The sequence below is a fragment of the Heptranchias perlo genome, chromosome 41, assembly GCF_035084215.1.
Source record: "Heptranchias perlo isolate sHepPer1 chromosome 41, sHepPer1.hap1, whole genome shotgun sequence".
Classification (NCBI taxonomy): domain Eukaryota; kingdom Metazoa; phylum Chordata; class Chondrichthyes; order Hexanchiformes; family Hexanchidae; genus Heptranchias; species Heptranchias perlo.
The window spans coordinates 9,164,607-9,189,099 of record NC_090365.1 but is presented as its reverse complement, the minus strand read 5'-3'; the positions used below and the strand labels follow the sequence as shown (position 1 = coordinate 9,189,099).

The window sequence follows — 24,493 nt, the reverse complement described above, 5'->3', positions numbered from 1 at the left end:
TGTACAAGAGGCCAGAATTGGGAGGAGCACAGAGATCTCGGAGGGTTGTTAGGGCTGGAGGAGGTTACAGAGATGGGGAGGGGTGGGGGCATGGAAAGATTTGGACACAGGGATGAGAATTTTAAATTCGAGGCTTTGCTGAACCAGGAGGCAATGTAGATCAGGAAGTACAGGGGTGATGGGTACATTAGCCTCCTTCAGGTTAAATCTGAATCCCCCGCCCATGGATTCAAAAATACGCTTAAACCCCATAGACCCAGAGACATCACATACAGCACTTAACCCAATTTGGCACAGGGAGTAGACCATATCGATGGGGAGCATCAATCGCCTGCATCATGTACAGACTGGTGTGCCAGATTTCTGGGGTGGGGGTGGGGGGTTTGGGGGGGGGGAAGAGGTACTGAGGACTTTTTCACATTATACTTCATGAAACATTTTACGGGTTTTTATTATTGTCTTACTCTTATTTGTTCCTTTCCAATGTATTACTGATTAAATCCATACTGACTAAAATTAAAGCTTGTAGCTAAATTTTGATCTGAATTCTGTAACTCCACTCTCCCTTCCATGAAAATCATAAGGACTAATAATTGTTTTGAAAATTGGGAGAGGAAATGGCAGAAAACCCGATAGATTAGAAGAGTTTTGTTACCTCCAAACTTGACTATTCCATTGATTTCCTGGCCGGCCTGCCATCTTCCACCCTCCATAACATGAGCTCATCTAAAACTCTGCTGCCCGTATCCTATCCCACAAGTCCCGCTTACCTAGCACCCCGTGTTCATTCATCTACATTGGCTCCCGATACACCAATACTTCTTGTGTTCAATCCCTCCATGGCCTCACCCCTCTCTAGCTCTGTAACCTCCCCCTCCTATAACCGTCCAAGATCTCCGTGCTCCTCCAATTCTGGCCTCTTACACACCCCCAGTTCCTTCGCCCCACCATTGGTGGCCGTGCCTTCAGCCATCTAGGCCACATGCTCTCGAATTCCTTGCATCTCCACCTCTCTCCCCTAAGACACTCCTTAAAACCCTCCCTTTTGAACAAGTTTTGTTACCCCTCCCAATATCTCCTTCGGCTCGGTGTTAATCTTTGTCTCATTATGCTCCTAAAAAGCCGTGGGACATATTCCTATGTTAAAGGCGCTTTATAAATTCAAGTTGTTGTTCTTTATCTGTTATCTACAACATAATCCCACCACCAAGCGTATCATCCCCTCCCTTCTTTGGAGGGACAGTTCCTTCTTCCCTGGTTTATTCTTCCACCACCATGACTTCGAGTGGCACTTTCCCATGCAAGCACAGCAGATGCAACATCTGTTCATTCACCCTTCCCCACCCCGTTGTCTCGGGTCTCAAAACACTCCTTGTGAGCAAGACTGCAATTTACATGTACTTCCTCAAATCTAGGATACTGAAATGACTCCTCGTGAAGAGACCAAATGCAGGTTGGATGACCTTTGCTTAATACCTCAGTTCTGTCCGCAAGTGAGATTAGGACTTCCTGTGTTACTTCAACTTCACCCTCTGACCTCTTGCTACCTTTGGCCTCTTACACTATTGTAACTAGTAATGAGTATGGCAGTGTAGTGGTTATGTTACTGAAGTAGTAACCAGAAACCTGGACTAATAATCCAGAGAATGTGATCTTAAATCCCACCGTGGCAGTTTGATAATTTTAATTCAGTTTGAGAATAATTCTGGAAATAACAAAAAACGGTGTCTGTAAAAGTGACCGTGAAGCTGTCGGATTGTTGTAATGTCCTTTAGGGAAGGAAACCTGCTGTCCTTACCTGGTCTGGCCTATATGTGACTCCAGTCTCACACTGATGTGGTTAACTCTTTAACTGCCCTCTTAAGTGGCCTAGCAAGCGACTCAGTTGCATCACCACCACCTTCAAAGGGCAACTGCAATAAATGCCAGCCTTGCCCACATCCCAAAAATTATTTTTAAAAAAAACTCAATGCAAGCTTCAAGAATAGAATCATAGACTCCTACAGCACAGAAGGAGGCCATTCAGCCCAAGTGCCTGTGCCAGCTCTTTGAACGAGCTATCCAATTAGACCCACTCACCTGCTCTTTCCCCATAGCCCTGCAATTTTAATCCCCTTCAAATATTTTTCCAATTCCCTTCTCTCTTGGGCACTCTGGAGCCCACTGGTTTGAACAGTGACCTGAGCTAACCCATTTTCTCAGAAGCACAGTGTGCTGGGTAAACACGGTGGGCCCACTGGCCTCTGGGGAGGGGAGGAAAGTTGACTTTTTAGTTGGACCCTTTTAACAGAACACAGTTGGCGTGACTTCTCTCATTCGGGTACTGACGGGTCTGTTACATATCCGTTTTTTTTTTAATTCCCCCATTTTCTTTCTTGTTCTTCCAATCTCCTTCTACTTTATATGTCTCCATTTTGGGAGGGATTTTTTTTCCCCCTCTGTGCATCTCTCTCATGCATTTCACCCCTAACTCACACCCTCTTGTTTTATTGAATTTTCTTTGATTAATTGAGATGATCCGATATCATCCACCAGTTTTCACCTCTCTTTTGCTCTTCAAAACACCCGTTTGCAGACCAGTAAACACAGTCTATTTGCGACTCGGGTCAGCCTTCCTGATACCTTTTTCTGCTCTCCCACCCCCACCCTTGTTCCGTTCAGCTCTATAAAAAGGAGCATTTTTTTCCCCAGTCCCGACCCGAGGACCCCGCACCGAAAACATTATCCCGTCTTTTCTCTTTACACCTGCTAACGTCTTCTGCGCATTTCCAAATATTCTTTGTATTGGCGGAGAATTTATCTACCGTGTGACCCCATCCAGGTCTGCATTGTGGACACCATTAAACATGTAAATGTGGGCATATCTGAAACTTCTGCAGATCACTGCTGTAAAGCTGTTGCACAGCTTAAAATATTCATTAATAGAATTTAACGAGTGCTCCTGATTTTAACTTTAGATTCTTCTTGAACACCCTGACGTCCTGAGATGCCAATTTCCTGTTTGCCCTGTACTAAGGTTGCAAGTGGCTGCAGGGCCAAACTTTGACTCGCCAATGGGCACTGCCACATGACGCCCTAAAATGCAGGAATCCCCAATTCCCTGCCAATCAAATTGTAAACAATTTTACAACACCAAGTTATAGTCCAGCAATTTTATTTTAAATTCACAAGCTTTCGGAGGCTTCCCCCTTCGTCAGGTGAACGATGTGAAGGGGGAAGCCTCCGAAAGCTTGTGAATTTAAAATAAAATTGCTGGACTATAACTTGGTGTTGTAAAATTGTTTACAATTGTCAACCCCTGTCCATCACCGGCATCTCCACATCCTGCCAATCAAACGCAGCCTGACAACCAAGAAGCGCATCTGCGCTTTGCCATTGGGCTGTCAACTGGTAACATTGAGCCAATCAGAACAGGGCGGCTCCTGATTTGTCCCGACTGCTGTCAATCACCCGCCTTCCCGCCAGCAAGTTTCACTCATTGATGAATCTCTGGGAGTTGTATCTCAAGTCGTGTTACGCCAGGTTCTGACCCGGGGCTCATTCACACCTTAAACCAGGGGGTAAGTCGCTGCCCATTGCCGGAGAAGCTCAACATCTGGGTTCTTTCAGTTGACCAGATGTTGCTGATTGCGAGTCGTGGGCGGGGCTACCATGACGCCGGGGTAACGTCACTATCGGGGAGGGGCTACAAGTGAGACATGCGGGCTGGCCTGAACAGACCGCAAGGTGGGAGAAGACGCGACACGATGGTACTGAGACCCATCAGGACCCGGAGGCAGTTCGATACCTTACTGCGAGAAGAGGAGGAGACCCTGATCGTCGTCTTCTTCGCGGCCCGATGGTGCAGTAATTGCTCCAACATCAAGCCCTTCCTCCGGATGCGGTCCGACCAGCACCGCGACATCATCTTCGTGGAGGTGGACGTGGATGAATCGGAGGAGCTGGCCCGGGCTGCAGCCATCACCTGCATGCCCACATTTCACTTCTACAGGTGCCAGGAGAAGATCGGGGAGTTCTCCGGGACCAAGAGGGAAAAGCTGGACCGTCTGATTATGCAGCTGAAGTAATTCTCACGTGTTTCAGACAAAGAATAATAAAAAAAAAAGTACCTGTCCTGCTAATGGTTGCATTGCATAGCATCTTACAGCACAGGAGGCCGCCATTCGGCCCATCGAGCCTGTGCCAGCTCTTTGAAAGAGCAATCCAATTCGTACCCCCTCATGGCCCTGCAAATTTTTCCTCATCAAGTATTTATCCAGTTCCCTTTTGAAAGTTAGTAGTGAATCTACTTCCACTGCCCTTTCAGATCATAACAACACACTGAGGAAAAAAAAATCTCATCTCACCCCACGTTCTTTTGCTAATCATCTTAAATTATTGGGCATAAAATCTGCCACAGTGCAGACACATTTGTTGTGTCCAGGTGCAAGAAGGAAGGGAGCTCTACTGAATTCTGATGGTTTGCTTACATTCACATTGCTACCCCAGTCTAGCCTTACCTTTGGGACAGTTGATCACAGCCTCCTGTGTGTGCCCATTCTCTTAGCCTGACAACGATCGGATCACCAATGTAAGATCTAGCACTGTGCAGGTGATGGAACTAAATTGCAGCCTTGTAACACCTTGGGTGCAGATACATATTCCCTTGGGAGTGAGAGTGCAGGTAGATAAAACCATAAATAGTGCAATAGCATTTGGGTTTTATAAATAGTACTTGTGGTGGAGACCATTGCATCATATAATTAAAATATGGCTATAGGGAGCAAGCAGGGCAGCGTGATTTGCTTTTGATTGCTCTAGTAAAGAGCTAGCAAGGCACAAGGGGCCAAATGGCCTCCTTCAGTGCTGTAAATGTTCTATGATATTTTCTTCCGAGCAAATGGATGAGGTGAACTCAAGACGAACCAGGGACTGAACCTGGGGTCTTTCTGGTCCATGTTGCTCGGTATCACACTCGAGCAGTGCACTGACTGAGCCTTTGAGGAAATCCCCAATTCTGGTCTCCATTTATAATATAAATAACCATTTTCTAATTTTAAAAAGAATTTTGTTTTCTTTAGGAACGACAGCCTAAAAACAGGAAAGAGATTCAAACCCAAGTAATCCTGGGAGCGGGAGTTTCCAATTAGGTTGTGAAAGCCTAGAATGGATGGTGCACAACAGAGTGGGCTGATGGGACATGTGTACAATGGAAGAAGACAAAATTCTTGTATTGTATCTTATTTATATAACTTTAGGTAGAGTAACAGAGTGAGAGAAGGACGATATGTAATCCATAGGATGTTGAGAGCTCTGAATCCAAGATAGAGATACAACTTTAAGAAGGTAAATAAACGGCGGTATAGCTTTAAGAAATCATTGACCTTAATGGTTCTGTTGGTGTTCGGAGAGGAAGGAACTGAGAGGGATAAGAGGTAGGTGGGAAAGTAATACTGATCACCATCGTTTATCACTGCAAGTAAAGACACAACATGGGTGAATAAATCTCACTTGTTTGAAGATCTAGTCTGCGTGTCTAATTGATCACCGGGTCCTGGGCATGTATCAGCTTGTTACAGTGGGTAATGTGTTTTAAGGATCGCCTTTGATTAACTGTAAAGAGTTCCTTTGTCATTTGTGCAAAAGGAGATAAAAACAAACAATGTACAAAACTGTCTAGAGATAGCTATTAGTTTTGAGTCCAGGTGTCCAGCCACTATTGACGTTACTGCCTGTAATCAGAATCTAATCAGGATAAATTTGCTTGGCTGGTCTCAGCCTCAATTCTGCAAGACTGATAAAATCAGGGCTGCACTCAGCCGTGGTTCCCCAATGCTTGTGATGAAGTCTGGTGAGCTATCCTGGTCGCAGGTTTGGTCCCTTGATTGTGCAGAGGTTGGGTGATCTCAGCTGAAGAAAGAGATCAGGCAGCTGGACCATAAACACCCAAAGAATGGGCTGGAAACCACAAGAAATCACACTTAACAAGACAAGACTGACTTGCTTTGAACACTGAGCATGCTCGTGGAAACTTCTCACCCATACATTTGAAGTAAGCAGAGTGGCCCTTGCAATTAGGAGCAGGCAAGACTACTACAACAGAACCCTTAATGAAGAACTAGGAGGAGATTATTTGTAGCAAGGAGAGCTCTGCTGCCCATATATCTGGCACCATCCCGCTCACCCATCCTCCCTAACCCACGTTGACCCCTCCAAACCCTCAAATTTAAAATTTCCATCCTTGTATTTAAATCCCTCCGTGGTTTCTCCCCTCTTTATCTCTGTAACCTCCTATAGCCCTACAACTCCTCTTCCCCCACTCTTCATTCCTGACTGGCCTCTTTACATTGACCCCTTTAGCCTCACCATTGGCAGCCATGCCTTTAGCCACCTAGTCCCACTCTCAAGAATTCCCTCCCTAAAAGCCTCTGCCACACCCAACGGACACGAGTATCCCGCTGGATGTCAACCCAGAATTCAGGACCGGAGCTCCGGTCTCCACTCATCAGGATTGTCTGGAGTGAGGTTCGAACCCTGCACCTTCTGACTTAGAGGTGGGAATTCTACCACTGAGCCAAATCTTGTTCCTATTAAGCCAGTAATTCATTATTATTTTACATATTATGACACAATGATCTGTCAGTGGCATTACACCAAAGATACCGCCAATACATACCCACCTGCTAAACTCTTGCAGAGTGCTCTATTTACAAATACACACCAAACAAGGGCACTATCACAGGACTGAATACTCACAGCTAGGGTTGCCAACCCTTCCGGATTGGCCTGGAGATTCCATCAATTAAAGATTCACGTCCTGGACACTTCAGCAAGGTAGAAAAATAATAGAGGCATTAAAAAAAAATCAGAGGGGGAAAACAGGCTCTTTGACTGATAGTCAAGAATCATCCAATCAGGTGACAAAGTCTTTTGGCTTTCCAATTGGCTTGGGAAAGTGATGTGCTACGAGGATTGTCGTGTCAGGCGACCAATGGTGGAAGCTTGGAGGTGGGGGCGGTTAGACAGGTGATGAAACCTTCTGGAATACGTCCAGAGTTGGCAACCCCACTCAATACCCGTATTTTCTACAAGTTAGCACAGCCCATATTTTCACAGAACCATACAGCACAGATGGCGGCCATTCAGCCCATCGTGCCTGTGCCAGCTCTTTGAAAGAGCTATCCAATTAGTCCCACTCCCCTGCTCTTTGAAAGAGCTATCCAATTAGTCCCACTCCCCTGCTCTTTCCCCATAGCCCTGCAAATTTTTCCCTTTTGAAATTTACTATTGAATCTGCTTCCTTTCAGGTAGTGCATTTCAGATAACAACTTGCTGCGTAAAAAAAAAATCTCCTTGTGCTCCCCCCCTGGCTTTTTTGGCAACTATTTTAAATCTGTATTCTCTGGTTACCGACCCGACTGCCAGTGGAAATAATTTCTCCCTATCCACTCTTATCAAAACCCCTCTTAATTTTGAATATCTCTATTAAATCTCCCCTTAGCCTTCTCTGCTTTAAGAAGAGCAATCCCAGCTTCTCCACATAACTGAAGTCTCTCATCCCTGGATCATACTGGTAAATCTACTCTGCACCCTCTCTAAGGTCTTCACATCCTTCCTAAAGCGTGGTGTCTAATACTCTAGCTAAGGTCTAACCAATGATTTATAAAGATTACTATAATTAAAGGCACTATAGTAGTTTACCATAACTTCCTTGTTTTTGTACTCTATGCCTCTATTTATAAAGCCAAGGATCCTGTATGCTTTTTTAACAGCTTTATCAACTTGTTCTGCCACCATGAAAGATTAGTGTATATGAACCCCCAGGTCTCTCTGTTCCTGCACCCCCTTTAAAATTGTACCATTTTGTTTATATTGCATCTTCTTCCAAAATGCATCACTTCACACTTCATTAAATTTCATCTGCCAATCCATTTTGTTTGGATTAACATGGTGAAATTCCTGGATTCCCATTTCCTGAGTTACCTCATCCTCCCTCCAGTTCTTTTCAACCTGGGTGATGCTGATTCCCCTGGTGCCTGCTCCACCACTGCATTCTCCCCTCTTACCTTCTTCCGTATTAATACCGTAACCATGGAGATCAAATTACGTCACGGAGAGAGAGGGCGTGTTCTCTAACCGAGAGTTCCAATCACACGTCACCATCTCGCCCCGCCCCCACTTTGAGAAACGGGCTGGACTGCGCATGCTCCCGGCGGCCGGGGCTGATTCCCGCTCTCGCGCTGCTGCCGTTAGGGTGTTGAGCGCGCGCGCGACCGCGGGCCTCGGACCCTATGGCCGGGTGCTGGCTGCCCGCCCGTCACCCGCTCACGGTCCAACATAAAAACGGTCACACACCCTCCCCGAGCTTTGGCAGCTCCGTCCAGGCCAGGGTCACACCGGCCCGGGACCCTTCGCCTCAATCCGTTCAACCTCGACACCCCCCACACCGAGAGGACCGGCCCTCCGTCCCCTATTGGCTGAACATCATCCAATATGGTCCAATCAAAAGCGGCCGATTACGTTGGTGGGTCATGATAGGTCTATTCCCCTGTCAGTCAGAGCTGGTTCGGCATTGATTGGACAGTATTATTAACCAATCACTAAGGCCATTAGGTGGCCGCGCCTGTTTCTTTTTTATAATAAAAAACGTGATTGGCTCTCAGCGGCGGCAGCGCGAAAATTAAACCTTGTTAATGGGAAATAGTCTTTAATTGCGCGCCTGTTTGAATTGTCAGCTCATTCCGATTGGCGGATAAATGAGGCGGCGCGCTCAACTGCCCCCTTTTTTCAGGCTGGGCGGGGCTTGAGGGGGGGTGATGTCACAATGAGTGGGCGTGTCTACGGTGCAGGGGGCGGAAGGGCCTCGGAGCCACGTGTCAGAGAGGGGCCGAGCACATGGCGGGGGCGGGAAGTACGCTGGGAAAGCCCAAGAAGGCGCAGGGAAAGAGCGCTCAGCCGACGGCCGACAAGGCCGCGCCGTCCCAGGCGCCGGGCGAGGTGGGGCCTTCCCACGGGAAAGCCGGACGGTCGCAAGCCAAGGCCTCGGAGCCGGGCCGGGCCAAGGCCTCGGAGCCGAGCCGGGCCAGGGCCTCCGAGCCGAGCCGGGCCAGGGCCGCCGAGCCGCCGCAGGAAAAGGGCAAGCCGCCGAAGGAGTCGAAGACCCCGGACAAGGCGCAGGGAGGGAGCGGGACGCCGCAGGAGCTGCCCGGGGACGGCGTGCCGCTGAGAAGCATCAGCAGCATGAGCGAGTTCGACAAGTTCATCAAAGAGGCGGGCGAACGGCTGGTGGTCATCTTCTTCTCGGGCAACTGGTGCGAGACGTGCCAGGACTTGAAGCCAATTATGAGCGAGATCGCCCAGCTCCACAACCTGGTGATTTTCTACGAAGTGAACGTGGACGATTCGGAAGACACGGCGGAGGCCTGCGACATCATCCACATCCCCACCTTCCAGTTCTACAAGATGGGGAAGAAGGTGGCCGAGATCCTGGACGACAGCAGGGAATCGGTCGAGGATAAAATCAAGGAATTGAAGTAGACGCCCTTTAAATAAACAGAAGGGTTGAAAACCTCCCCCCCCCCCTTCCCCTCCCTCCTTCCCCCTCCCCGTCTTCAGAACAAAATGCCTGAATTTCGAAACTTTTACTAGCTAAGTCTCCTTATTTGGAGAGACAACACGCACCAGTTTTGACCCTCACCCCGAGGCCACCGATATTGGACACATTTCAGATGCAGGTCGGACATTTCAAATGCAGAGTCGACAAACAGGGTCCACCCCCCCCCCGGGCTGGAGAGATTGGCCAAATTGAACTCACATATTCCCTTCTCTGATCATCTTTGCCCCTCTTTTGCTCTTACCCTTGAAAAGTGCTAGAAGGCCAGCAACACCAATGGAGGCAGAGCCATCCCAGCATTCAAAGCCACAGTGAAAGTCCCCTATTAAAAGTATACGTGCTGTGGGTTTAATAGAAGGGATTCACTACTTTTGAGGTAGCACTCAATAACAATTTCCTGCTATTGAGAATGTGGGTAGTTGGCATCAACTTATTGGGAAATCCAATAAAGTGTTAAAGTCATATTTCTCTTTTATACTTTTGCTTCTCTCCAAATCACCTTTGCACCCTTCAGTGAGAACAAGCCCCAAGTCTCTTGATTTCCAAGACCATTTGGATCTGGACTGTAACAATGTGAGGTCAGTTTGAGGCAAATTGTCCATGATTAACCATTGGTCCCCCTAGAGACATTACGATATCCCGATCAGGATCAGGAAATAATTTCTGTGTGTTGTGCGTTCGACCACAATGGGGCCAGGTCTTTGACAGCTAACCTAAGAACCAAGGGAGCAAAGCAAGTTTGTGCATTTGGCCAGCTAATGCACTCCAGTTTTGCTCACAAGAAAACCACTGTTACAAGGGTGAATGTGGAACTGGGAGATGCCTGCACATCTCCAGTGAGTAGTGTTTTTTGATTCATTCCCAGAAAGTAAATATTTAGTATTTTCTTTAGCCACCGGAGATAAATAAATAAATAAATTTGTTCCCGTTGCGTACCACTGGTACATAGATAGATACATTTCTGCGTGTCTTATCAGGTGCGGTGACAGGATCTCTTGCACTGTACTACCCATCAGTTTAGAATGTGGGTTCTTATAGTGAGGACCAAGGAAAGATTAATTTGCAGCTTAAACCAACCTGTTTTAATTCTAAACTTTTATTCAGAACCTCCCTGCAAACCTGAACGCTTAGTACAGTTCCTCCAGGACTTGCTGCCTGCATTAGTTTTTTTTGGCTGATTGCTTCAAGTTAATTAATAAATGAATTGCACCTCCATGACCATTTATATTACACAATATTTTTTTTATATATGGATATTGTGTATGTGTGATTTCTGTCCAACTTCCTGATTTTTGGTCACACTTATATGTCGACATTTAACATTGAAACCGTCTATGTAAACATTTAGAATAGAAATCCTGTATGTAAACAGTTGCCTGTAATTTCATCTGTGGCCTGTAGGCGATGCTGCAGCATAAGTTAATGAAGTCTTTCTCCCAGCTCTGTAGTAGTCTTGTATATATATAAAAAAACAACATTCATCAACTGATTGTGGACAACACCACATGCACTTTACTAGTAAATAAAAATGCCAATTTTCAACATGCAAAGTTTAATTTGTCACATGGAACTAGTTGTGATTGCTAAATAGACAAACCCTTGCATATAATAACCTACATTGTTTTTTCCACCCTGCATTTGCCTAAAAAAATGAAGAATCCATGCTTTATCTCATTTTGATGTTTCCTGCAAAAAAAATAATCTTGTTACGTTTACTACTTCTAAAGTGGTTCTCAATTAATAGACCGAGGGAGTAAGGCTTGCAGGTACTAATTGCTGGCACATTCTGTCAATAGGAGGGGGAGTTGAATTTCCTCAGGGCTCCATCCGCTACGCCGCTGTAAGGTAAATGGGGATCTTCCGCCAAAGTTACAGCGTGGGAGCGGGAGAAGCCCTGAGGAAACTCGCTCCACAGGTCGTCTTGTCAATCAAAGCAAAATTCCAGGAGCTGCAGGCACCAACGCAATGATGGGAATTGCGTTCTGCTACCTTGCTCAGTCTCTTCAGATGACAGGGATGGTTCCTGGAAGCCCCACAGACTCATGCCTAGGCTTCTCGGGGAGGGGTAGGCCTCTAATGGTAAATGTCAAACACTTTTCAAACACAAAATCGCTTCATTATTTTCTCGCAAGTGTTGCATTGATTTGTGCCTTTATTATGTTGTTTCTCTAATACTAAGTGAGAGCAGCCTGCTGGGAGCTCCAAAAAAGATTTGGAACAATCTTATTGCTTCCTTCTCTCCTTTTATTGGTGGGTTAGTTGCTCCTTATTCGTAGTCTTTCTAGTTGCTTTGCTTGATTTTGACTGGTACGGACACTAATGGCCCTCAGTTTCCACGGAGGATCTCTTGATGTAACTTCAGTGGGAGATTGGTCGAAACCCCAAGAGAAACAGTGTAACTGGCTGCTTTTAGGATTGTACCCCATTTTTCCAGGGGTTCTGCCGATCTCCTGCGAGGAGACCTCTCCTGTGGAAATTTCTGACGACTCAATTCAGTTGTGATTTCTTCTTGTTTGTTGAATGTGAAAGTTGAGTCAAACTAGAAATCTGCATATATTTGCAGGTGTGGTACAGGAAGTTTGACACTTGGAATGTGATGGACAAAAGCCAATCGATGCATTATAATAACTCGAAGGTCCCCTATGACCTTCTTGCCTCTTGTGCATCCCTGATTTTCATCGCTCCACCATTGGCGGCCATGCCTTCAGCTGCCTAGGCCCAAAGCGCTGGAATTCCCTTCCTAAAACTCTCCGCCTCTCTACTTCTCTCTCCTCCTTTAAGATGCTCCTTGAAAACTACTTCTTTGACCAAGCTTTTGGTCACCTGTCCTAATATCTCCTTACGTTGCTCGGTGTCGAGTCTTGTCTGTTGACGCTCCTGTGAAGTTCCTTGGGACCTTTCGCTACGATAAAGGCCGTATATAAATGCAAATTGTTGTTGATGAGCTTGGCTCATGTCGGGTCAAAGGACATGCTATTGCAAAAGGGGGTGGGGCTGAGGAGCAGAAGTGGTAGACAGTTGTTCATCTCCAGTGGAAGAATTTGGAAAGAAGTTTGCAAGAGATCTCCCTAGAGGCACTGAAGTCTTATCTTGATTGGTTTTTTTATACGTTCGTGGGCAAGGCCAGCATTTATTGCCCATCCCTAATTGCCCTTGAGAAGGTGGTGGTGAGCCGCCTTCTTGAACCGCTGCAGTCTGTGTGGTGAAGGTTCTTCCACACTGCTGTTAAGTAGGGAGTTCCAGGATTTTGACCCAGCGACGATGAAGGAACGGCGATATATTTCCAAGTCGGGATGGTGTGTGACTTGGAGGGGGAACGTGCAGGTGGTGTTGTTCCCATGTGCCTGCTGCCCTTGTCCTTCTAGGTGGTAGAGGTTGTGGATTTGGGAGGTGCTGTTGAAGAAGCCTTGGCAAGTTGCTGCAGTGCATCCTGTGGATGGTACACACTGCAGCCACTGTGCGCCGGTGGTGAAGGGAGTGAATGTTTAGGGTGGTGGATGGGGTGCCAATCAAGCGGGCTACTTTGTCCTGGATGGTGTTGGAGTGTTGTTGGAGCTGCACTCATCCAGGCAAATGGAGAGTATGGTTCCTGGGAAATAAATTATTGGTATTTTCCTGACCCACTGCAGGTAAATGAATAAATACCACATGGTTGAGGGATGAATGCTGGCCAGGACACTGGAAGCCAGTTAACAGACATTTGAAGTATACGGTGCCAGGCACTGCTCTTTTGGAGATGTTCAAGGTGATGAGAAATGACTCACCAAAGTACTGAGGAGCAGGGTGGCACAGCTTGTGTAACATCACCAGTGGAACAACCATGCCAAAAACCTACACTGGCATGGATTTGGCTAGAACTTTGAGGTCATGAGCAAATCTTTATCAAATGCTTCGAGATTCCAATTAGAGGGAAAAATTAACAGAAAAGGTCAGCTTTTTGTTATTTTTCAATCTGTTCTTGGGATATGGTGGACTCTAGCAAGGTCTCATTTATTGTCCGTCTTTCGTTGCCCGTGAGAAGGTGCTGGTGGGACTTCTCCTTTCACCGCTGTAGTCCTTGTGGTGATGGTGCTCCCCCAATGGGGTCATGTAGGGTGTCACACCAGGTAACTTAAGAAAAAGAAACCCGCCCACCATTTTCCACCAAAGTTTCTGATACAGCCACACGGAAAAGTCTACCGACAAGAATACGTGCGATGTCCCTTTGGCAGATGGCTTCATTCAAAATTTGCTGACTGATTTGAGCATCGCAACTAAATCCACTTTGCACTGGCATTAAATGAAGGAGGAGCAAAGGGAGACGGGTAAAATGCACCGCCATTGGTGTTTAATGGGCCCCGCCCTATGCAAATGAGGTGACCTCCCGCTGACCCCTACAAACACTGGCAGGGTCACCGGGATTGCGACCCAAGGAATTCCGACCCCCCCTCCCCCGGTTTTATTAAACGTCGATCTTTTAGTTCCAATTTGTTGCTCTGGAGATGCCGTTTCTGTATCTGAAGACCATCCCCCAGTATTGTTGCTCGCTGCACCAGAGAGCTGAGGATGGGATTGCTACCACACCATCTAGATAAGGAGGAGGAGTGCATGAGGGTCACCAAGTGCAGGGCCCATGAGTCCCGAGACATTATATACACACCCTGAGATTTATGGACCCTGACCTGGTCACCTGACAGGGTCTAGCTGCACTACCCCTACTGTCCTTTGTGACTTTTCCCACCCACCATTTATCTCCCATTGTTTGCTGGGAATTCTCATGGCTCGTCACACACAGGACGTCACTTGTTTCCCACACTCCTCATACAAAATGGACGGGCAGTAAAAGACCACCTGGTCCATCAAGCCTGCCCCACACCATGATGGCCGGGGCATCATGGCTAAACACTTCTTCCCTCCCCCGACCTCCATCCCCCCCCCCCATAGCCATCCTGGGAAAAATCCAGGGCCAATAAGGGAAAAATTACCCTGGAAAGTTACTCCCCGACCCCCCTCCCCTCAGATGATTGGAACCAGTCCAGGAGATCACATGAACCAAGTGTTATCTATAAAGACACTTACCTTCTATATGATGGGATCTCTGCCCCAGTCAGTAACCGGTCCAGCTCCCTCTTGAAGGAATCACCTTTAACATTTCTAACCCCTGAACCGTTTGTCTGTTTTATCCTGTTTTATCCCTTCCCGTCCTGAAGATGCTGAGCCATAGGGTTCCAAGTGGATCGAGCACCCTCTGGTACCTCATCCAAAGTGTCCGTCCTTCATGTGTGAATCTAGACAGTGTGCCAGCGGGATATTCGACTGTGGGAGGTGGTTCACCATAACCCAGTCCTCACCTAACTTCCCAGCAAGAGTCGCTGGAGGGGGATCAGGAGCAGGAAATCCTGGCTGATTTTTCCCCAGGGTGGCTGAGGCCAGCTTACTCAGCACAGACCTGGTCCATACAGCTTAGCAACACACTGGGCTATGAATTTTCCCACTACAGGAACTTTCAACGGAAGCTGTAGATTTAGATCTTTTATTTATTATTTTGACTCCTAATGATTGGAGAGATACGTTAATGCTAATCAGCTCCGCCCGCTTCCATCCCATCGTATACGCTCGGTGGTATCACAAGGGTGTGTAGTTTCCTGACACACAGACAATGTTCCCGTCATATTCCGAAGTCGTCAGGCACTTGAGAAAGAAGTGTCCCAGGTCGTGTTTGGAGATGACTCTGCCTCCCCTTTCATTGACTGACACGGTGTAATTCCCGGTCAGAGGGTGTGCATCTGTGAGAGGGACAAAGCAATGTTAAATAGACCAAAGGTGTGGGAGGGAAGGAACACTGGGATAGGGAGGATACAAACAGGAATATTGGGATAGGGAGGATACAAATAGGAATATAGGGATAGGAAGGATACAAACAGGAATATTGGGATAGGAAGGATACAAACAGGAATATTGGGATGGCAGGATACAAATAGGAAAATTGGGATAGGGAGGATACAAATAGGAATATTGGGATGGGGAGGATACAAACAGGAATATTGGGATAGGGAGGATACAAACAGGAATATTGGGATAGGGAGGATACAAACAGGAATATTGGGATGGGGAGGATACAAACAGGAATATTGGGATAGGAAGGATACAAACAGGAATATTGGGATGGGGAGGATACAAACAGGAATATCAGGATAGGGAGGATACAAACAGGAATATTGGGATGGGGAGGATACAAACAGGAATATTGGGATAGGAAGGATACAAACAGGAATATCGGGATAGGGAGGATACAAACAGGAATACTGCTGCATTTCCAGACATAACAATGACCACATCTCAAAAAGCACTTTATTGTCTGTGAATTGCTTAGGGACATCCTGAGATCATTAAACGCAAGTTCTTTCTTTCTAGGCGAAACATCCTTCAGCTTGAAGATCGCAAAAAATCGCCTCAAAACGAAAACGTGCTTTTTAAAAATCATAAAAAAATATAAACGAGCCCTGGGACGACTCACTGAGACAAGCACTGGACCGGTGCAATAACCGGTAACTGCCTCTAGATGTCTATAGCGTACATGACACTGCTGTACGGTATTGGCTTTAACCACCGGTTCTGCTGCCACCTGGTGGCTGAAGCGGGATTGTGCGCCGACCTGCAGTATCTCGTCTTGGCCACCTGTGGGCACCAGCGAGCAGGGCGAGATTGGTTAGCATGGCTCACATAAGGATTATGGTGCTCTTAAATAGGAAGCTATCTTAACAAGACCCCACACTGTTGGACCCGGCACTAATTCTATTCCCCCTGCCATAGTTTAGAAAAATCTAACCGTCAATGTGAGGTGGGAACACAGCGACATAGTCCAGCCCAGACTCCTTCAGCACGTCGTACATCCTCTGGTGGTCTTTGGTCACATCCAGCAGTCGTGGAGGGATCTTGGCTTCTTCCCACAACAGGAACGCTGTAGGAATGGAAATGTCACATCAACCGCCTCTCAACCTGCAACTCTCCTCCGTCCACACTGTGCTTTAATACACTGCAAAGGACGGGCGCCGCCTGCCCCATGGTTCACTGGATAAAGACATTGCCCGATGTGGTACTGAGCCACCCATACCACAAGGTGCCAGGCGCCGTACCCGCCTCTGCTCATTCAGCTGAGCTAAGATGGGGCGGCAGTAGAGGTTTTCCTTGGAATTGTACCCCAGCCAGAGTTAGTGCCCCCTGGAACTGTACCCCAGCCAGAGTTAGTGCCCCCTGGAACTGTACCCCAGCCAGAGTTAGTGCCCCCTGGAACTGTACCCCAGCCAGAGTTAGTGCCCCCTGGAACTGTACCCCAGCCAGAGTTAGTGCCCCCTGGAACTGTACCCCAGCCAGAGTTAGTGCCCCCTGGAACTGTACCCCAGCCAGAGTTAGTGCCCCCTGGAACTGTACCCCAGCCAGAGTTAGTGCCCCCTGGGACTGTACCCCAGCCAGAGTTAGTGCCCCCTGGAACTGTACCCTAGCCAGAGTTAGTGCCCCCTGGAACTGTACCCCAGCCAGAGTTAGTGCCCCTGGAACTGTACCCCAGCCAGAGTTAGTGCCTCCTGGAACTGTACCCCAGCCAGAGTTAGTGCCCCCTGGAACTGTACCCTAGCCAGAGTTAGTGCCCCCTGGAACTGTACCCCAGCCAGAGTTAGTGCCCCCTGGAACTGTACCCCAGCCAGAGTTAGTGCCCCCTGGAACTGTACCCTAGCCAGAGTTAGTGCCCCCTGGAACTGTACCCCAGCCAGAGTTAGTGCCCCCAGGAACTGTACCCCAGCCAGAGTTACTGCCCCCAGGAACTGTACCCCAGCCAGAGTTAGTGCCCCTGGAACTGTACCCCAGCCAGAGTTAGTGCCCACTGGAACTGTACCCCAGCCAGAGTTAGTGCCCCCTGGGACTGTACCCCAGCCAGAGTTACTGCCCCCAGGAACTATACCCCAGCCAGAGTTAGTGCCCCTGGAACTGTACCCCAGCCAGAGTTAGTGCCCCCTGGAACTGTACCCTAGCCAGAGTTAGTGCCCCCTGGAACTGTACCCTAGCCAGAGTTAGTGCCCCCTGGAACTGTACCCTAGCCAGAGTTAGTGCCCCCTGGAACTGTACCCCAGCCAGAGTTAGTGCCCCCTGGAACTGTACCCCAGCCAGAGTTAGTGTCCCTGGAACTGTACCCCAGCCAGAGTTAGTGCCTCCTGGAACTGCACCCCAGCCAGAGTTAGTGCCCCCTGGAACTGTACCCCAGCCAGAGTTAGTGCCCCCTGGAACTGTACCCCAGCCAGAGTTAGTGCCCCCTGGAACTGTTTCCCAACAGGAATTAGCACCTTCAGATGTGGTAAAGGGAAAACAATCGAAATGACCTGCAACCTAAGAGATTTGGACATAAGGTCGATAGTTTTTGGCGAGATGGGTTTATATCTTGTCTAAGTTGCAGTTAAAAGGGAGATTTTACTCAGATCACTCATACTTTTAAATCAAAATGGAGACTGTCTCTTAAATTTAAGATGATGGGTTCAGAGATTTTTGCCTTTCTGTGTAATTAACTCATTCTGTCCCCTTGGTTAATTAAACCGAGTTAAGTTGTGTGCTCCAATGTTGCATCACAAAAGCCTCGATTCGATTGAGTAAATCCCCTCTCGATGGAACTCCTCAAGCATTTTATTGAAACGCAGATTTGTCTGGGTCCCTTTGCATCCTTGTCAAGATGTTGGCTGGTCACCTAATTCTACGTTAAGTAACTTTCAATACTTGGCCAAACAGCCCGAACAGTTAGACACAGAAGGATAGCAGGGCAGGGAAACCTCCCAATTTATACATTTCAATATTGTGTAGAACATCATCAACTGTAAAATATTAACCATTTAAAAGACGAAACAAAAAGTGAATAAAGTATCAGCCATGGCTCAGTTGGTTGCACTTTTCCCTTTGAGCCAGACGGTCGTGGGTCCAAGTCCCACCCCAGAGACTTGAGCACAAAATCCAGGCTGACACTCCCAGTGCAGTACTGAGGGAGTGCTGCACTGTCAGAGGTGCCGTCTTTCGGATGAGATGTTAAACCAAGGCCCCGTCTGCCCTCTCAAAAAGATCCCATGGCCATTATTTGAAGAAGAGCAGGGGAGTTCTCCCTGGTGTCCTGACCAATACTTATTCCTCAACCAACATCACTAATAACAGATTATCTGGTCATTTATCACATTGCTGTGGGTGGGAGCTTGCTGTGCGCAAATTGGCTGTCACGATTCCTACATTACAACAGTAACTACACTTCAAAAATACTTCATTGGCCTTAAAACGCTTTGGGATGCCCTGAGGTTGTGAAAGGCGCTATATAAATGCAAGTTCTTTCTTTCTTTCTTTCTTTGGATACGTCTTAAACCTACTTGACATGCAGGCCACCACCTTCCTCACATTGTGGGCCTTCATCGCTTCAACAATGTTCCTGGTTCCCTCCGACATCATTGTGGTGGGGCCTGTTGGAGGCAGAAATAGACAAAGGAGCCATCAAAGGGTGAGTTTTGGCCGTGACTGCCCCACTTCAAGGGTCATTTTCTGGCGTTGCACTTCCAGCAACCCAGGCGTGCGCGAGGGTTCCCCCACTAGCAAGGAGGCCCAAGCGCTAGGCCCAAGGCCTGACCATACAAGCGGCTCGATGCCTAAAATCTGGCAGCTGCAAGTGGATCAGGCGGGTAGGATGGACAGCCTCAAAAGGCTGGGGGTGGTGTGTGAGTGCCCCCAAAAATCGCATGAAACACCCTTAAAATGTGTCTAAGGCGTCCAGAATGACACCCCAAAAAAATCAGGCAAAAGAACAAAATGGCAGACGAGCCTGGACAACAGGCACTGCAGCATCGCCTAGCGGCGGGAGGCCTGTAACTACAGTGTGACAGGCAGACAGGTCTTCCCCTTTAGAAATGTTGACACAAAGGGGGACGATTCACGCCCAAACTGTGCTTGCCCGATAGATTCAGCGGGAGACCCAAAGCCTTTCCAGGTTCGGGCCTCATTGGATTAGAGTCGGCGAGTCGCCCAGCACCCAATGAGCAATAACAGGCAGGAGAACGAAAATCGGGCAGCTCCATGAGTGCGCCAAGCAGGTAGTCGTCAGTAACATGGGGGGAGGCACACTGGGGCGGGGGGGTGGGGGGGGCTTGAGTTACTACAGGCCACTGTAATTCTGTAGGGGTCCATTCCCACTTCTCCTGGGCCCACAAAAATATTCCAGGCTGTTTTTTTTTGGAGCGGTCCCTTTAAGGATCGCTGGTGAGGCCACTCACTGCCCGGTACAAACGGGCCTCACCGCTCCACCCCCTTTTGCTCTTGACAATTGCGAACGGGATCCTACAGGATCGGTGCTGGACCCCGCTTTGCCTGTGCAGGCCGCCTCCTGCCTGTCTCAGACGGGGGTTCTGGGCGCCAATTCATGTCACAACAGGTGGGGCTTCGGGATTCCACGGGGAGGCTGCTGTTTCCCTTGTGAACAAGATGGTTCAATATCACCTTAAAAAATGATGACATAGCATTTTACTATTAGAACTAATTTACTATTGGACTTGGGCACGCTGTTGTAATTCAGTCCCTTTTTTATAAACATATATTCCATGCTTATTTTTGTATGCCATTGTAAATTCCTATGTCCACATTTATAATGGAAATGGCCTATGTAAACTTGTTACACTGTACTGGTCCACTCTCCCGCCAGCATTGGCACCTCCACTGGCTGAAGTGTGTAATTACAGCGTGACACATTTACAAGTTTACATAGGCAGTTTCCAGTATAAATGTGGACCTATGAATTTATAATGGAGAAAGTTATGCACAGACCTAATATTTTTAATACGTTAATAGATGGATAGATAGTAAATCTACCCAGGAAACTAATTAGCACATCAGAAATTCGGATGATTTATACGGACAGTAGAATTACATAGAATTTACAGCATAGAACCAGGCCATTTGGCCCAACTGGTCTATGCTGGTGTTTATGCTCCACATGAGCCTCCTCCCACCCTACTTCATCTCACCCTATCAGCATATCCTTCTATTCCTTTCTCCCTCATGCATTTATCCAGCTTCTCCTTAAATGCAGCCGTGCAATTTGCCTCAACCACTCCACGTGGTAGCGAGTTCCACATAGCTGCCCCTCGGAGAGACTTACTCAGGTCGTTCCTGGTTCCCAAAATGACGATAACCGCGTCCTGGCCTTTGACCGCCTTCTGGACATCGTCCTTATTCAGGACGTCACCGACGATGACCGTGACCCCGATGCGTTCTGCTGGCAGTCTGGCCGGGTCGCGGACCAGAACCGTGACCTCGTGACCTAAGAGAAAATGGGAGCAGTCTTTGTACAGATGAAATGGACAATGATTCTGACGTGGGAAACACAATTATCCCGGCCTGAATAATCTCTCCACATTTTTCACTGGGTCCCTGTATTTTCCCCACTTGGTGTTGCAGCCTGTGACGAGGGATTATGTTCCACTACAATTCAACCCTGGACTCCATCTGTTATCAACAGCAACTAACGGGGGGATCAGTTTAATGTAACTGTGGCCCCTTTTATTTAATTTCTGATGCTAGTTTTTTCCCCACCTCTCCTGAAGGTGCAGGATGTTGGAATCTGTACATAGAAAATGGCTAAGTTAGTCCTCGAGCAGTGTCTTCAAATCATAGAATCATACAGCACGGCAGTAGGCCATAAGGCACCTTCAAAGATTAGTGTATGTGCACCCCCAGGTCTCTCTGTTCCTGCACTCCCTTTAAAATTGTACCATTTAGTTTATATTGCCTCTCCTCATTCTTCCTACCAAAATGCAGCATTTCATGCTTCTCAGCATTAAATTTCATCTGCCATCTGTCTGCCCATTTTACCGGCCTGTCCATGTCCTCCTGAAGTCTGCTACTATCCTTCTCGCTATTTACTACATTTCCAAGTTTCGTGTCACCTTTGAAATTATACCCAAGTCCAGATCATTAATATATCTCAAAAAGAGCAGTGGTCCTAATACTGACCCCTGGGGAACACCACTGTATACTTCCCCCCAGTCTGAAAAACAGCCGTTCACCACTACTCTCTGCTTTCTGACCCCTAGGCAATTTTGTATCCAAACTGCCACTGTGTCCCTTCAATCCCATGGGCTTTAATTTTGCTAACAGGTCTATTATGTGGTACTTTATCAAACGCCTTTTGAAAGTCCATATATAACATCAACCGCACTGCCCTCATCGATCCTCTCCATTACTTCATCAAGTTAGTCTTTAACAAATCCATGCTGGCTTTCATTTATCAACCCACGTTTTTCCAAGTGACAGTTAATTTTGTCCCTGATTAATGTCTCTAAACATTTCCCCACCACTGACGTTAGGCTGACTGGTGTGTGGTTACCGGGTTTATCCCTCTCCCCTCACCAGGAGTCTTAGAACAGTCACTGGGATCTGACAAAAAAAAAGCTCGGAATGAGAAAAGGAATGTTTTCCATGGTGTCGACTCGATCTGACTCTGTTCCAAAGGCAGGGAGTACGAGGAGTTTCCCCCCCCCCAGTGATCTGTTTCCCGTTAGCTGATAACCTGCCCCTCCCTCTCCTGGACAGACAGATAAGAAAGTGCAGTTAGCAGCTCCTTCGTTTATCCACCCGCATCATGCTGGCCTTGGAGCCGAGCCGAGTGGTGGCTGATAAACAGAGTAAAGCTCCAATGAACGACTGACAACAATTGTGAGAACGAGTCAGCAAAAAAAAAACCCTTCCCAGCATGTGAGCATGACTCAGCAAAGACTGGCTGCAAAGGAACCCTGCCACAGTTCAGTGCAAAAGCTTTGCTCAAAGCAATAATCTTGAGGGCTACAGTCTTTTTCAGACTTGCATTTATATAGCGCCTTTCATGACCCCAGGTTGGCCCAAAGCACTTCACAGCCAATGGAGGAGGTTTTGGAAGTGTAGGGAAGGAGCTGTTCACTTTCTCGCGCTCTCTGCGCTGCGGGCTGGACACTCTGGGGTAAAGGCTCGATCTGGCCTGGGTGTGTTTCCAGTGCCCGCCCAGAACCAGGAGGCCTGTCAGAAATTGGGCCTCACTGTGGTAACAGGGCCGAGCGGCCTGCTCCTGCTACCTCACCTGCAGTCGCCCTCGGGTAAGCCCTGGGAAGAGGTGAGGCGAGGGGGCAGTGGAAGGAGCCCAGAGCAAGCTGTCAGTAGTGCTCCAGAGAATTGAGCACATAATCCAGGCTGACACTCCCAGTGCAGTACTGAGGGAGTGCCGCACTGTCAGAGGTGCCGTCTTTCGGATGAGACATTAAACTGAGGCTCCGTCTGCCCTCTCAGGTGGATGTAAAAGATCCCATGGCACTATTTCGAAGAAGAGCAGGGGAGTTCTCCCCAGTGTCCTGGTCAATATTTATCCCTCAACCAACATCACTAAAAAGCAGATTATCTGGTCATTTGTGGGAGCTTGCTGTGCGCAAATTGGCTGCCAAGTTCCCTACATTACAACAGTGACTACACTTCAAAAGGTACTTCATTGGCTGACGCTTTGGGCGTCCTGGGGTCGTGAAAGGCGCTATATAAATGCAAGTCCTTAGTTTTTTTACACACTAGTAGAGGGCATCTGAACTGCATGCAAAAGCGACATGAAATGCCGATGTGTTTAGGTAAAGGCAGAATGTGAACCGAGTGCAGAAAAGGCTCTTATGCAACACATTGTATAACTTCAAATTATATTTGGCACTTGGAAATGATACTTTAAGCGGCGGAGGAAAGCTAAAAGCAATGTTATAACAGAGACTAATCGCTAATCATACCCCCTGTAGCACCAGAGATATCTCAGTGCCCATGGCTCGCTTGCTGGTTGATTCCTGTCACAAAACATTGCACATTACAGAGAGCAGCCGAAGAATGAGGGAGGGGGAAGCGGCCGCTTAATAATCAGACACGGTAAATGCAACAGAAGTCAGCAGAGCTGTGCTGAGTGAAGCTGCTCTCACTGGTCAGTCTCCCTGGTCGCACTGGTCAGTGTCTGGTCAGTTTCCCTGGTCGCACTGGTCAGTTTCCCTGATCGCACTGGTCAGTGTCTGGTCAGTTTCCCTGATCGCACTGGTCAGTGTTTGGTCAGTTTTCCTGGTCGCACTGGTCAGTGTCGGGTCAGTTTTCCTGGTCGCACAGGTCAGTTTCCCTGGTCGCAATGGTCAGTTTCCCTGATCGCACTGGTCAGTGTCTGGTCAGTTTCCCTGGTCGCACTGGTCAGTTTCGGGTCAGTTTCCCTGGTCACTCTGGTCAGTTTCCCTGGTCAGAGTCTGGTCAGTTTCCCTGGTCGCACTGGTCAGTGTCTGGTCAGTTTCCCTGGTCGCACTGGTCAGTTTCGGGTCAGTTTCCCTGGTCGCACTGGTCAGTTTCGGGTCAGTTTCCCTGGTCACTCTCCCTGGTCAGAGTCTGGTCAGTTTCCCTGGTCAGAGTCTGGTCAGTTTCCCTGGTCGCACTGGTCAGTTTCGGGTCAGTTTCCCTGGTCACTCTGGTCAGTTTCCCTGGTCAGTGTCTGGTCAGTTTCCCTCGGACTCTTGCAGTTTCTCACCTGCACCGAGTGCCTGCGGCAGGGTAGCGAGTCCCGTCATCCCCGTGGAACCGAAGATCACCACCTTTTTGCCCATGGCTGCGTCTCTCTCCCCGCTCTCCGCAACTTTCTGTTCGGCTTCCGGGCGAGACTCCGCCCAGCAGCCGCTCCGCTCCGCTCCAACCTTCCGCAGCTGCTGCCCTGACCTTCACCCCACAAGGCTGGGCTCTGATCCAGCCCCACACAGGACCATGGTCCCCCTCTCGTCCCCTCCCCTCCCTTTCCCCTCCCCTCCCTTTCCCCTTCTCGCCCCTCCCCTTCCTCTCTCCCCCTCTCCCTCCCTCACTCTCCCCCCACTCCCTCCCCCCCCCTCT

The 24,493-nt window shown here is 48.2% G+C and overlaps 2 protein-coding genes and 1 pseudogene across 2 annotated transcripts; 2 read left to right on the top strand and 1 right to left on the bottom strand.

The window, feature by feature from the left end:
* Positions 1-3,738: 3,738 nt before the first annotated feature.
* On the top strand, positions 3,739-4,067 carry LOC137305844 (thioredoxin pseudogene; annotated as a pseudogene).
* Positions 4,068-8,865: 4,798 nt separating this feature from the next.
* LOC137306031 (thioredoxin domain-containing protein 2-like) lies at positions 8,866-11,189 on the top strand. Its single transcript, XM_067975054.1, has one exon. It carries the CDS (start codon positions 8,875-8,877, stop codon positions 9,514-9,516), a length of 642 nt encoding a protein of 213 aa, XP_067831155.1. The 5' UTR covers positions 8,866-8,874; the 3' UTR covers positions 9,517-11,189.
* Positions 11,190-15,090: 3,901 nt separating this feature from the next.
* Positions 15,091-24,346, bottom strand: blvrb (biliverdin reductase B). Its single transcript, XM_067975055.1, has 5 exons — positions 24,141-24,346; positions 20,739-20,900; positions 18,964-19,053; positions 16,401-16,532; positions 15,091-15,357 (listed from the first exon to the last, which is right to left on the bottom strand). Exons 1-5 carry the CDS (start codon positions 24,214-24,216, stop codon positions 15,197-15,199), a joined length of 621 nt encoding a protein of 206 aa, XP_067831156.1. The 5' UTR covers positions 24,217-24,346; the 3' UTR covers positions 15,091-15,196.
* Between the last annotated feature and the right edge of the window lie 147 nt (positions 24,347-24,493).

Coding starts and splice junctions, on each gene's coding strand:
- LOC137306031 (XM_067975054.1), top strand. CDS start 8,875: ATGGCGGGGGCGGGAAGTACGCTGGGAAAGCCCAAGAAGGCGCAGGGA.
- blvrb (XM_067975055.1), bottom strand. CDS start 24,216: ATGGGCAAAAAGGTGGTGATCTTCGGTTCCACGGGGATGACGGGACTC. Junction 19,054..20,738: donor GGGAACCAGGAACGACCTGA/GTAAGTCTCTCC, acceptor TGCCTCCAACAG/GCCCCACCACAATGATGTCG. Junction 15,358..16,400: donor GTTCCCACCTCACATTGACG/GTTAGATTTTTC, acceptor TCCCTCTCACAG/ATGCACACCCTCTGACCGGG.